The 15,013-nt window shown below is 34.8% G+C and overlaps 1 protein-coding gene across 5 annotated transcripts; it reads left to right on the top strand.

Moving 5' to 3' along the window:
* The first annotated feature begins 11,872 nt into the window (after positions 1-11,872).
* On the top strand, positions 11,873-14,359 carry LOC126791017 (protein ENHANCED DISEASE RESISTANCE 2-like). 5 transcript variants are annotated; one of them, XM_050517407.1, is made up of 3 exons: positions 11,873-11,958; positions 12,090-13,235; positions 14,259-14,359. In XM_050517407.1, the coding sequence occupies exon 2, from the start codon at positions 12,292-12,294 to the stop codon at positions 13,228-13,230; it is 939 nt and encodes a 312-aa protein (XP_050373364.1). In that variant the 5' UTR covers positions 11,873-11,958; positions 12,090-12,291; the 3' UTR covers positions 13,231-13,235; positions 14,259-14,359. The 5 variants fall into 5 exon arrangements, with proteins under 5 accessions (XP_050373364.1, XP_050373362.1, XP_050373363.1 ...); XM_050517405.1 differs by lacking the exon at positions 14,259-14,359 and adding an exon at positions 13,453-13,770; XM_050517406.1 differs by lacking the exon at positions 14,259-14,359 and having other exon boundaries at positions 12,280-13,426.
* The last annotated feature ends 654 nt before the right edge of the window (positions 14,360-15,013 follow it).

Here is a 15,013-nt window from a genome sequence, read left to right as displayed (position 1 = left end):
ATCCTTTCCTACATTAAAAAAAAGAGTATGTAGACCTTTCATGTATCAATAAGGAGCTTGTTCAAATCATATCCTATCAGAGACGACACAATCACTAGCAACATATCATATCATGTTATCTACTATCCTTATGAATATCTACATGGAGTCATAGATGTCCTTGATGTTCATCATTAGAGCATCCAACCGTAGCAGTTCAAGCAAGAATCTTACAAGTACAAAGTTCTTTGGTGAATCTTCATACCGGCCCTTAGCTTAATAAGCAAGTAAGTTTCTTAAGTTTATATTTTTCTTAGTCCACTTCTAGGCTAAAACTAGGAAACACTGTTGCGATTATGTTATTATTTAGATAATTATCGATCTTGTATTATCTTTGATTAGTGTTGTTTTAAAATTCACATGCATGTCAAGATAACTATTGAAAATTTAATCAAGGGACCTCTTGAGTCTAAGGACCTCGGTTTTTGCCTTTCTTTAGCCTATAGGTAGGCCATATTTGCAGTTTTAAGCCCTTGTCCAGGTTCAAGGCTTAATCCTTAATAGGAATTCACTACAACAAAAACGCTCATTTCAAAGGGAGGCATTTGGTTGAAAAAAACCAATTTTCCCCTCAGAAAAGACTTTTTTCGACAGTTAGGTACCCTCGGTAGTCGTCGGAAAAATGTTGGTTAGAAATAGTCTTTTTCCAACTGGCCCTCGGTAAAGGACTTATTTCTGACAACAAGAATTGGTTGCAAATACATTTTCTATGGTCGGAAATTAATGTCAATTTACGACGATAAAAAGTTTTTCCGATAGAAAGTAGTCGTTGGAAATAATTCGATACTTATTAGAAAAACGTTTTTCTAAGAATTTATTTTTGACGAACAATATTGCTCGAAAAAAGTATTTTCGACAAGATTAAGCAAAGCCAATGACGGTTTCGCATGGAAAATATATAATTTTCTATGGTCATATTTTCCTTGGACATTAATAATATTCTCTCGGAAATGATTTTTTAACGAGCTTAAATAATTTATTTGTTAAACAAATTAATACTGTCACGACCCCAAAATTTAGAGTATGAAACTCAAATTTCGAAGTCATGAAAAACTCTAAAACAATCTCAATAAATTGAAATCATTTTAATGTCACAGCGGATCATTACTGAGTTCATAGTACAACTCAGTCAAATTGATTATTACAAACCAATTTTATAATTCAACATTATATCAAATGGAAATGTAAAAATCCACTCAAATCCTCACCACAAGATAACTGAAAACAACTTCAAGGTCTTCGGAGATGTCCGTCGATTCCGCTAATCCACACCTGCGGAATTATCTCCTACACTATCGAATAGGTGCACCAGAATTGTAAACACAAACCCGATAAGCTTTGCAGCTCGTATGAGTAAACCAACAATATAACTCGCATAAAAATATATACGAAAATCCACAAAACATCAATCATAAATGCACTCATGAGTCATTAGACAGCCCATCTAGTTGTCTAATAATTATGAAAACATCAATCATAAATTGGGCAACCCATTTGTTTACCCAAATGCATTTATAATACGAGTACTCATGAGCGCTGCTACACCTCTATTACCCCTCAAGATAGTACGCCACCGACATTGGGCAACCACTTGCTACCCAATATCCAAAATATGGGTACTCATAAGCCGATAACCCATCTGTTACCTCTCATGCAGTACACCGGCAGACAGACTAGAGCTCTCTAACTGTATCGTAACTGTCGCCCGGCCAAGGCTAGGTTCCGACATACCAACACGTTTGAAGACAGGTCCACAGATCACAAAAACGTTTTAACATAACTCAAGTTAAAACCCCGTACAAACAATCATCGCATGATATTGTACAAATCAATCAACATGCTCAAATTAATAAATATCAACACTATAATGAACTTATTCGCAAACGGAATTATGATAGTATATAATATAGCAAACTATATACATGTACCTATTTTACCAATTATACACATACACAATCCACTATATCCAATATATATCATAGTTCATTCTTTTTAATTAAGCGAAATTATGAATCTCTGCAAGGGTAGATTTGTCACTGTGAGATTTTACTCACCTTATATTCCTGAGCGTAAATTCCACGATTCCAAATTCGAATCTTTTACTTGTTGTGTCGATCACCTAGAATAGATAAGAAGTGAATTTAGAATCATTACGTAAAACCTTAAATGCCGAAACAGTAATAATAATTTACTGTTCAGCAATTTTTGGTTTTTACGAAATTACTGTTCACGTAGTTACTATTCACATATTACTGTACAAATACATATTAATTACATATTTCTGTACGAGTACATAATACTTATGTATTTATGTACGAGTACATAGTATTTACATATTTCTGTACATCCATGTACTATTCAATCATATATACCGATTCAGTAAATAATAATTACCGATTTACCCTTCAGAAATTACTTTTACAATTAATGTACGTAATTTACATTTACCGTACGTAAAAATAATTTCTTTACAAAATTACTGTTTGAAGTCACTGTTCACGCGCCACCTCCGGTGACAGCGCATGGCGCTCACGCGCCGCCCACAGTGGCAGCGCGTAGCTCGCCACCGCCGCCCCCAAACCCCTCAATTTTCCCTCCTTTTCTCCTCCACGGTCTCATGCCGCCTCCTACCCTCCTCACGCACCCACACGCGTCGCCTAAGGCGGCGGTATCCTCATAATCCTCTCCTCCTCTGATCCGCATCAAATCGATCCAATTCAACCAAAATCACATAAACCAATATCACAACAATCAATTTAATCACACCCTTACCTATTTCACGCCTTGGAATCGCCGGATCTCGTCGGAGAGCTTGGACCGACCGTGCTCGGTTAGTGGTGAGGAGCGGCGTGGCTTCACGGCGGCGAGGGAGGTCGTGCTTGGTTCGGAGGACAGCGGAGTCGAGCTGGTGAGGAGCTAGGAGCCGGCGGTGAGGGCGACGTCGCCCGGCGTAGGGAGATCGGAGGTGAGGTTTGCAGAGGGAGGACAGAGTTCGGGGAGAGAGAGAGAAGAGGAAGAAGGCGGGTGAGGTGAGAGAGATAGGGTTTCCGAAAATGGAAACCCTACTCCTAAAAAATTTCCTTTTATACCCACTTCCAAAATCGGAAACTAACTTCCGTCGTTAATAACTTTCACGTACGACGTCCGATTAGAACGCGTGACGTGTACGAACTCGTAACGACGAGCTCTACAACTTTCGTGAAGGAAGTTTTCACAAACGAGCGACGGAGTAAAAGTTGATTCTCGCGTCGCGAAAACGTAACGTTTTTCTAATTAACATTTCCAATAACGGTTCTGTTTTCGATTTACAACATCGCGAGGCGAAACATTGCGGTTTATTAATCGCACAAGTTTATAAAAATTCTACCAATTCAATTAAATCGATCCTGAAAAATCGGGTCATTACAAAAAAACATCAGCAATTTTTTTTTTAATTCTTCCATTCAATGATATATACTTTGTAACTTAAATTGAAAGAGGTAGAATCTACATGGTAGATGAATGAAAGTAATTTTTTTTATCAACAAACTTTAAATTTAAATCAAAAGAGACATAATTAGTACATGTCCAAGGCTAGTCTTTATAATTGAATCAAACAAAGTAATGAAAGTCTTCACCTCGATCGATCTCTTATAAGTCTTCGCCTCATTAGATTTTCTATCGTCACCATGCATGTCATCTTCATCATCACCTTCATCAGTATCATATTCACTATTATCATATTCACCCCTATCATCTTCATCAATGTCTGGTACTTGAATTTGTTGCAATATCGCTCTATTAAAGAGAAAGAAAAGAAAATAATGAAACAAAAAAGTTAGAATGCAAGAAAGTGAGTATATAATTAAATTTGGAACTACATGTAGAACTCAACTGTGACAGTATTATTATGAACTTGACATATCAATTAAGAAAATCCTAGAAAGGCCACTAGAACCAACCAAACAACAACCAAAGAGCTTAAACTACATAAAACAAAGAGAATCAACCAAAAATATTACTAGTATGTATATCGGCAATATATGCTTACAAGAACCAAGATCATAACACAAAAACATAAACAATGCCCTACACTAGTTTCAAAGGGATATAAAGGATACGCCACCATATAAAGACTACTTATAGGAGCACTTTGTGCTACGTTCTTAATATGTTTTTACCTCCATTTGTGCTTTGTGCTTAAACGAGTTAAAAACGAAGAATTTGTCTAGAGTTCTAGTTTGAGTAGGATACCTTATAGGATTAGGAAACCTAGTTGGATTAGGAGTCTTCATCTTTCTACGTTTTGGTCGCATTGGCGATATCTTGAGAGTCCTATTTGCACTAGGAATCCTTGTTAGACTAGGAAACGTACCATTCGAGAGAGTTCTACTTGAACTCAAACTCTTATTACGAAACTTTCCTAAATGAACTTTCATGTTCTAGTAACTCACTTGTTCTAGTAAGTTTCCTTTTTGCAAATTAGAAACTTTCCTAATCTAGCTGAGCTCATCTATCACATATGTCTTTTTAAGACAACAAATGTCTAGATTAAGACATGATTTTCGAATGAATTATCTCTTACTTAAGTTTTTCTTTTCTTATTTTCAGATTTAAGAGATAATTGGAAGGGATAAGGAATTTCATGCCGTGTGGGATAAGAAGAAGGAGAGCACGGCAAGGCTTGAGAAAGAAGCCACTCACGGTTTGAATAAGAAGAGGAGTCCTATGCCGAGCTATCATTCAGGATTTAAAGGAGATTAATTTTGAATTTGAAGAGATAATACACGGATTGAGGAAAAGAAGGAGGTTGTGTGCAACAAGGAAGCTTGCATGTCATTCATATTCATTAAAGAGAAGAAGTCCAATCCGTGTGAATAACTAGGAGATCAGCCATGCCTTGCAAGAAGATGATGTGCCTATTCAAATTAGCAAAGGATAAAGAGTCATGCCGTATATACAAGAGATAAACAAGGGGATAATGACTGAAATTACAAGGAAATAGGAGAGCCATTCGATCCCATGAGAAGCAACATCACGGCCGTGTAATCTCCTTGATCCAGCCCAATGCCGAGCTGCTCTCCTCCCTTGGTGCTTCTATATATAGCACGACATTATTCACAAACCACCATCACCATTCATTCACAAAGCTAGGCCGAACCTCTGCCAAATTACATTTAGAAAATTCAAGCCACAAACTTCATCCATCACCATCATAGCCATGCTACCCTTCCTCCTCTCCATATCGAAATCATTCTTGCCGAATCTTAGAAGGTTTCTAATGTGTGATTCATCCATGGCTTGTAATTTTTATTTTGGTTTTCTGCAAATTTCGAATTCATTGTATGAATTATTGGATGTTTGTTTCGGTTTCATATATGAAGAATATAGTTTCAGACTTATTTGCTTTTATGTTTCGATTGTATGAACTCTTGATCATGTGTGTTATGACTTAGGGCAGTAGGGTTTCCGATTTCTTTTTAGGTTTTATTTCAATTGATTCCTTCAATTTGTACATCTAAATCAATGCTTGAGGAAGTCAAGGCCATGGTTCTCCTAAGGTTGCGATGTCATTCACCAAAGTGTTCTTTAATTGAGTATGCGCTTCATGTTTCAATTAATAGTACTTGTATATGGTTGTGATAGTTCTAAGAATTTGCATGCTTAATCAAGATGAGTGACGCCATGCTTGCTTACATGTCTCCAATTCAACTTAATGTGTTTATGTGCTACTTTGTTGTTTAACTAGAACGCTTCGTTATGTTGAACTCTTTTTAGCATATTTTTAGGATTGAACACTTCGTTGATTCTAAATAATTAAGAAGTCTTAACGATTAGATGAACCGCTTCGGGCTTTAATTAGAATTGGAATTGAAATGAACTAAGAAATAATCGTAAATTGTTGCTGCTTATTGGTTGTTCTATGCGTGTCATACATGTTTCTTGAGTAAAATTTGTGTTTTGGTTATGTGATCAGTGGTAGATCAATTGTATATAAGTAATTTAGGATTTATTTGAAGTAGTAGTTTTAGAATCAAAATCAAATCCCCCAATAACATGATAAGTTTTGAGTACCCTTTGATTCCCCGGACTGAACGATCCCTGCTTATTTTATACTAACGATGATATTTTTCAGGGTTTATTATAGACATTCTAACCAACGATCTATCAACTACTCGCTAAATAAGTCGAATTACAGATCTATTAGACGCCGCCATATATAAAACAATAAGATAGCCTTATGAACTTGACAATTGGTAGTAACAATTATACCAAATTTGTAGGTCGTACCAGAATCAACAGTTGAGGTTTTCGATCTGCAATAACAACAAAAAATATTAATCTTAATTACCATGACAAAGGAAAACTAATAGAGAGAAAGGAGAGATGGAAAATACATGTAATCTTGCCCAATTTAATCAAAAGCTTCTCAGATCTTGTGTTAATTTCCCTTCATTGCAGTAGATGATGAAGAAGAAAGATGAGTTTTGGGTTTGATAAACGTACGCATGGTAGATACGTTATCAAAGGAAGTTTTAACTGATATAGAGGAGAATAAAGAGTCATTCGGTGACCTTTTTTAATGAGAGAATGAGTCTTTTTGGTATAAGTTTAATGTTGAGAAGGAGATTTCCATAAGATCCCCTCCTATTATGGCATGTTAATTAAATCCAAATCCTATATATCTTCCTTTCTATTTTTTTATTTGTTTTGATATTTTACATGTTTATCCTTTTTCATAAACCTAACATTCATGGTATATGTACAAGGCGTTTATAGAGGGTATTTATGGGAAAAACCAATTCTTTTGTGTGTTAAATGACTTACATATATAATAGATGGATATGTTTTATTACTTTAGTAAATATGTACATGATGAGAAATAGTCCATAACATTCTTGCCTAGTAAATACGTGCTCTTTTACTTGGTCCTTTTTCATCTAGCTGGTCTTATTTGATGATTGAGATTACAACATTTTATATGACCGATCAATGTCTACTACAGTATATATGAATTCACATGTGTGAGGGATAATTATATACCGTATAATTAAGAATTTATAGGTGATTAACGATCGATCAAAATCAACTAGAGTACTTATATATATATGTGGCCATTCCACTAAGGGATCCATTTTTTTGGGTATTTTAAAGGGATATCTCATTCACTAACTTTTCAATTACATTTTCACATCTCAACCGTTCAACTTTTAGAGTCTAATGTGTAGATCACGTCTGTAACATTTCAGCCAAAATGGTGATCGTGAAGGTATCAAACTTAATGAAAACAATGCACGCACCAAATTTGTCAAACTAGAACTGTTCATATTTATAAGTTTAAATTCCAGTTTTGAATGTCTTAAGCACCTCCACTTTGGCTGAAAGTTTACAGAGGTAATCTATACATTTGACTTTAGAAGTTGAACGGTGGAGATGTGAAAATATAATCAAGAAGTTGGTCCAGTGACCTATTCCTTTTTTAAAACCTAAAAAATGATCACTTAGTGGAAAACCCTATATATATATTGTGTAACTAAAAAAGTGCATCGTATATGAATTTCTTACACAATACCAAGAAAAGAGTTTAATCTCGCAATACAGAATAACCTTGTGTATATTTCTATATGAGAACCGTAAAGGCCTAAACCATAAGCGTATTTATCTCTATTACTATAAAGCCAGCACTCAAGAAAATCACCAAAATATGAATTTCTGAGTTATAGCATTTTGTGTTCTTCTAAAATAAGGTGTTAAATCGTCTTTTAAGAAAGTGAATGTAGTTGTACAGTTATGATACTAGGCATGTATAAAGATGCATTAATTTCGAGTCTTTAAATGGAGATCGAGCAGACAATAAAAATTGTGTGCATATGTGTGTATATGTGTATGTTTGATTTGTACAATCCTAAGGTATAAATAATATATATATATATATACATATTATTTTAGAGTTTAAGGGTTAGTGTAGAAGTTTCATAATTTAGAGTTTAGATTTTAGAGTTTAACTCTCCTCTTTGTTTACATATGTACTAAGTAAAAACTATTTCCGAGGACGGCTACGTGTAAAAAATATTGTACCGAGGGTTATTTGTTGCCGTCGAAACTAGGAAATCATTTCCGATAAAATTCACGGGCCCTCAGAAATAAAATTACTTTTACTAAAGAAGCAAAATTTGGTCGGAAATAATATTGCTGTCAAAACATCCCACCGATTTTTTTGTTTCTCCGATGAAGTTGTAATGTATTTCTTACGGCACATTGTCCGTCGAGTTACTAAAAATTGGAAGAGTGACTAGTATTTTGTTCTAATATAATTAAGATAATAAATTACCTTAAGGACATAAGTCATAAAACATAAACCAAGAAAGACCAGAAATTTATGATTGAATACTTAAATCTAGAGATCACATGACATCATAAAAGAAAAATAACTTTACCCCAAAATACTTTAACTTGTTATTTTCCACAGAAAAATAATGAGCATATTTTACACAGTGAAAAGCATCCCTTAATTAATAGTTTAATAGATCTTTTAATAAATAACAAACTACTCAAAAGTTCCAGATAATAATTTGGTTTACAAAAAACTCACTTCCTAATTTGCTATCAAATTAGGACCAAAAGTTTCAAATAAGAACAGTACGATGGCAAGTTACCATATATCATAGGATATTTTATTTTTTATACCCCTCTTTGGCTCATCACATCAAACATGATTCTTAATTCATTGTCTCTAAGTGAATTTAAAATCCATTCTCACTACCACATGTCACATCTATATGGATTCTAGTTTCTGCTACTGCCCACTTGAATGTGTTACTGTCGACTGCGAAGCTATTTGCTATTGTTGGCTGGGAGGCTATCTACTATCATCGACTATGAAACTAGTTGCTACTAATGACTTGGAGGTTATCTGTTATGTCGACTATGAAATTAACTACTACTATCCACTTGAAATCCACCTGCTACTATCGATTATGAAGCTAGCTAGCTGCAACTGTTGACTTGAAAGTGATAGGTCGTTAATTAAAACGTCTATAATAAACTCTGTAAAACATCATCGTTAGTATAGAATAAGCAGGGATCATTCGGTCCGGGGAATCAAAAGGGCCTCAAAACTTATCAGGTTATTGGGGGATTTGAGTTTGATTATAAAACTACTACTTAAAATAAATCCTAAAATACCATTTACATGATAGACTTATCTTTAACAAACTTAAACCAAATTTACCATTACACCACATAATTACAAGTTCAAACCTATCATTCATTCTAATTTGACCAATTACATATTTTTTTTAGATACCAATACAATTAGAGCTTTAGGGGATCATCTAATTATGCAAGATTTCAATTAACATTTAGATTGACTTAGGACCTAATCTAAATTTGCATGCAATCGAATTCAATAATACTTAGAGTAGAAATCAAACAAGATTACATTTAAACAAAAAATCTTTGTTGGAGACATGTTTCATGTGTGGCGTCATCAACCATGGTTTGACATGTAAATTTCCAGAATTTTTACCACTTTTAATCAGCACAAACCGAACATACTTAGGGCATGATTCGATTTGTGTCAATATGGTTGATGAATCTAGCACTCAAACACAATCTTAGGGACTGCATTCAAGCACTAAATTCATATGCAAATATCTGAAAATTATCTAAAAGTATGAGAAAGATGATTAGAACACAACAATAGAAATACAAACTCAATAATTATAAGAAACCATCAATTCGGCAAAGATCCAAAAATCCAATAAAACAATCTGAAAATTTCGATTCTTAATACAAAACAATAATCACACACAAGCATCATACTACAATCTTCATAGACAAAGTATTGTAGAAAAACAAAAACTAACACAGTCATGGAGATGAGTTGCAAGAATCACACGTTGTAGGAATCTTGGATGTGTGTCTTCAATGGTGATTTCGGTAGAGATGGAATTGGTATATGGGGGAGAACGGCTTGCTGTTTTTGTGAAGGATGTTTGAGGTAGTATTTTGGCAAAGGGTTGACTCTTAAATGGAAAGGAGAAGTGATGTCATTTGAGAGGTGAAACTATGTATATATAGAGGAAAGAAGGAGGGTAGGCTTGCACGGTTTGAACTTTGATGTTGCCTCTTTTTTCCTATTATAATGCCATGCTTTAATCCTTTAAATCATGCAATGTTTTATTCCCTAAATCATGTCATGTTTTATTCCCTAAATCATGCCATGTTTTATTCCTTTAATAATCATCTTCTAGCTTTTTAAGTTGCATATGCATGGCTCTATCTCTCTTTTTTTCACTTAATTAATCTTCACATTTATTTCTTCATTCTTCTTTTCTTCTTTTCTTATTCCCATGGCAAGTACTCAATCTCTTAATTCTCTCCACTTTTTTTATCTCTTATATTTAATTGTTGCATGACTTGTTCATGATAGGACTCCATGTTCATGGCTTCTCCTTGTTTTTCTCTAGTATTATCTCTTAAATCCAATATGAAAATAAGAAAATAAAATCATAAGTAAGAGATAATTAGTTTCAAAACCTAATAAGGATTCCTAGTGCAAGAATGCCTCTCAAAATATCACAAATGCGAACAAAACGTAGAAAGATGAAGACTCCTAATCCAACTAAATTTCCTAGTCCTACAAGGATTCCTACTCAAACTAGGACTCTAGACCCATTTTGCGTTTATAACTCATGTAAACAAAAAATGCATCCAATATGGCCCAAGACTCTTATTACGACTCAATGACTCAATAGCACAAGCATAAGGGCTAAGCAAAGTACAAATAGAGGTAAAAACATGTTCAGAACGTCGCACAAAGTGCTCATATCAAAAAGGTGCTACTACCAATTTGAAAGACACATACTATTGTCGACTTTGAAAGCACCTGCTATTGTCGACTTTGAATCTAGCTGCTACTGTCGATTAAGAAACTACCTGCTACTATGGTTTTTGGAGAATAAATTTTGAAATTTTAAAGTTTCTTGAAAAATATGCAATATGGTGTTTAAATAAAAGCCCATGACGTAAAGAACAACTTTATTTCTTAGCCCACCTCCAAATCACTGGTGGTTTGGCCGGAAAACTTAAAATTACCAGAAAAAAAAACTAACAAAAAAGTGGGGAGTGAAACTTGTTAGATATGGAAGTAGCAACTTGGTAATTTTCGTGAAAATAGTGGTATTTTGGACATTTCAACATTAATTACTTAATCAATTTGGGTTCACTCATTTTTGAGTTTAGACTTATGTCCTAATTTGCATAAGAAATATAGAGGTTGATTTTTAAGTTATTTCAAATATTATCCGATTATGTAATTTTCCATTTAATAAACCAAGCAGAAGAAGTGCGTCATGATATGAAAATGGCGAAACCTAGCAAAGCTCTGCTAGGGTTAGGGGTGGCGGCCATTGGTGGCCTAACCACTTAGGCATCTTCTCCTCCTATCTGCGGGGAACACAACTGATGGCGATTAGCTGTTATTACTTATTTCTAGTTTCGTTAGGAATGATTATTATGTCTGTTGTTCTAGGATTTACTGTTTACTTTGCTTAATAGGTTATATCATGGTATTAGGAGTTATTTTCCTAACTGATTTAGCATAGTTATGCTATTTTGCATTCTTCCATTCAAATTGGTTGCAGCCTGGATGCCTACTGTTTAGGATTGCATTCAAACTGGTCTTTTTTCCATATTGTTGACATTCACGAGTATACAATCAGTTAGTTAAATAAGAGAAAATGACTTTTTACTATTTTATTAAATATAATTTACAGCTAGTAAAGAAAGGAAACTTGGCATCAAAGTTTAACAAGCCAAACATGGCAAAACAAAAGCCAAAATAAGAAGGAAAAAAAAAGGCATTCTCCGTCAGAGGAGAGAAGACGGCTCTCGCCGAAGCCTTCAGCATAGGTTTCTTCTCCCCTCTGCTCTCAGGTTAGGGTTTTTTGTATTATCTTGATTCACATATATATATATATATATATATAGCTTTCTTTTTTATTAAGATATATGATCCTGATATGTATGACTAAAATTTGTTTTTTGAATTGGATTGATTTGGTCAGAATTGTATGATCTGAGCTCATATTCAATTATTCTAGCTGCCAGAGTTGTGGAAGAGAGAGAGAGAGAGAGAGATGGGTAAAGATGAATGAATATAGTGGCTTTTGAATGTTTATACATGCCTTACTGTGATCAGGAAACACAATTCAACAATCTTTGCTTCTTATCAGTTTCTGTTGTGATGTGCTGAAGGAAATATATCTTATGGCCAACAAAGGGGAGGCTGAATGGATTGAAAGAGTGAGATCAGAGGGAGCTGTTCCACTAGTTGATGCAGACACTTGTCAACCTGGCTGGGCTTCTCCGCCGGCAGACAAGTTCATGGTCAGAGGCCCAGATTACTTCTCCACCAAGGTTAAAGTTCCTGCTGCTCCATGTCTTCTTAAGCCGATTGGATTTGACTGGATTACAAGTTCTACAAAGATTGCAGACATCTTAAAACATCCTAACAGTCGCGTCAGGAAGATTATTGAGGATGAGTTTCTGTTAGGCAATAAGCCTTTTGTTTGGGCTTTCAATCTTCAAGTTCCCAGTAAGGAACACTACAGTGCAGTAGCCTATTTTACAACCACAGGACCTATCCCCGAGGGATCTTTGATGAATCAGTTTCTAAAAGGTGATGATGGGTTTAAGAATTCCAGGCTTAAGTTGATTGCCAACATTGTTAAGGGCCCTTGGATAGTGAGAAAAGCAGTTGGGGAGCAGGCCATATGCATAATTGGTCGCTCCCTTTCTTGTAGCTACTGTATATCAGACAATTTTCTAGAAGTAGATGTAGATATTGGATCTTCCATGGTTGCAAGTGCAATAGTTCATCTGGCATTTGGTTATATCACCACATTGACTGTAGACCTTGCCTTTCTGATCGAGAGTCAAACTGAGTCCGAGCTTCCAGAACAGCTCTTAGGTGCTGTTAGATTCTCCAACCTAGATCCTGCTGTGGCTAGGCTTGCTGAACAATCTACTGGTAGGAGTCTTGGCACTTTGCAGTCTTCTCTACCTACACGACTATGGAAATCACTCGGGCAGGGGTTCTCCCATATTCTTCATCCAGGTGCCCAAGAGAATGGCTCTAGCTCAAGCAGCTCACCACAAGCTAATGGAACAGGGGATAATAAAGTTGGCAGTTCTGAAGAGATTTAAAAGTGGTGAGTCTAAGCTTTGTTCATTTTCCTACTCATTACATCTAGTTTCTTTGACAAAAGAGAAGCTCATGTAAAATGCAGCTTCCTCGTTAAACATTAAAAGCACATTAATAATGATAGACTTTGGATTGACTTTGATGAACTTTTGAATATGTTTATTGCATTTATCCTAATCTATTATTATTTCTGGTTTCTCTTTACTCTCTTGACATATCTTTAGGAGCGGTTGAACGAACAGGTTGGATGTATAATAGCTTTCCTAAGAGTAAGAATAAAAGTAGTTTTGCTTATAGTTTCGTCGAGTCTTTCCAGCCAGGGGATTTATTGCTTGCTCTGTTTCTGAATCTCTTTTTTACAGTTTGTAATTCCCATTTTATATAATTTCTTTTGAGCCGGTGACTTGGTCACTCGTAGTTATAAATTGATATGGCAAATCCAAGTTGGATCCATAAAATAATCTCTTTCTGCAGTATTGCTGAAAGTTTGATAAACCTGTTGTAACTTGTGAGATTGTTTTCAGTTGAGGCTGATACTCAATAGTATTTGTCTTCGCCATTTCACCTTTTCTTCAATTGAGACTGTAGGAAATATCAGACAAATGAAATAATCACCATATTATCCTTCTATGTGAGACTATTTAGTTTACCGCCTGTTCAATACTTCAATCTTCTAATTGGCATCTTTAAACTTTTAGACAATTGTGGAAAAACAATTGATATATATGTAAAAATCGAAGCTGGTCTGTCTCAGTCAGAATGCATGCTGCGATTCCTGGACTTCAATTTTTCTTTTTGTATTACATTCAATTTTTCAGGGTTTGCAAAAGGTTTTACTGCCACACTTCCCCCATTAGTTTCAACCTTAATCGCCTTCTTGAAGTATATATTATTATTCATTCAGTACTATTCTAAAGAAGTAACATTATTAATTGTATCTTAAATGCATATTTTTCTTTAACACGAACATTAGTTCATCTTTGTGCTACTTAATTTGTATTTTCATTTATATGATGCTTCAAATATGCAGATTTTGATGATGAAGTTGGGGATATCTATTCCCAAAATTTATTAACTGTATTGGCCATATTGTATAGTCAAGACTACTTCACTTGGTTTCATCTGCTTGTCCCTGCTTATCATAGGTGGCAATCACGTCCCTTTTTCCATTTGCAAGATAAACTTTTTTTTTTCTAATTTCATATTGGTAAAGGGTGGTCTACAGTGACATTTTTAATTGTGTAATGCTCAATTAAATTCTATTTATTTACTTTATTGCCGTCATATTTAATATTCGTGTATTTCTTTAGTAGACGTCTCGAACACTTCACTCGAGTTGGTAAATTTATCTAGATACCTTATAAACGGTGAATCCAATCTACACCTCGAGTCCCCCACTCGAGACTAGACAATATAGTTATTAATTTGATATTTATTTATGAGTGGTACAAATTGTCCTGATTTCTGGTACCGTTACTCATAATTAACTAAATAATTAGTACTCAGTTCACCCAAGTGGGTGAACCGTGACACTTGTCACTAGGGATTAAATATTATATTGATCTAATATAGTATATCAGTGATTCTGTTGTCCTGTTGTTCAGCACTGACTATATTGTATCTATGGTGATTTCGTTGTCCTGATATCCGGCACCATGCTTTGTTATCGGTGATTTGTCGTCATGATATCCGGCACCGATTGTATATTATTAACGGTGATTCTGTTGTCCTGATATCTGACATCATATCTTATTTAGTATTGGTGATTATATTGTCCTGATGTCC

Source organism: Argentina anserina, chromosome 4 (genome assembly GCF_933775445.1).
Source record: "Argentina anserina chromosome 4, drPotAnse1.1, whole genome shotgun sequence".
NCBI classification, from domain to species: domain Eukaryota; kingdom Viridiplantae; phylum Streptophyta; class Magnoliopsida; order Rosales; family Rosaceae; genus Argentina; species Argentina anserina.
This window is presented reverse-complemented; position numbering and strand designations above follow the sequence as displayed.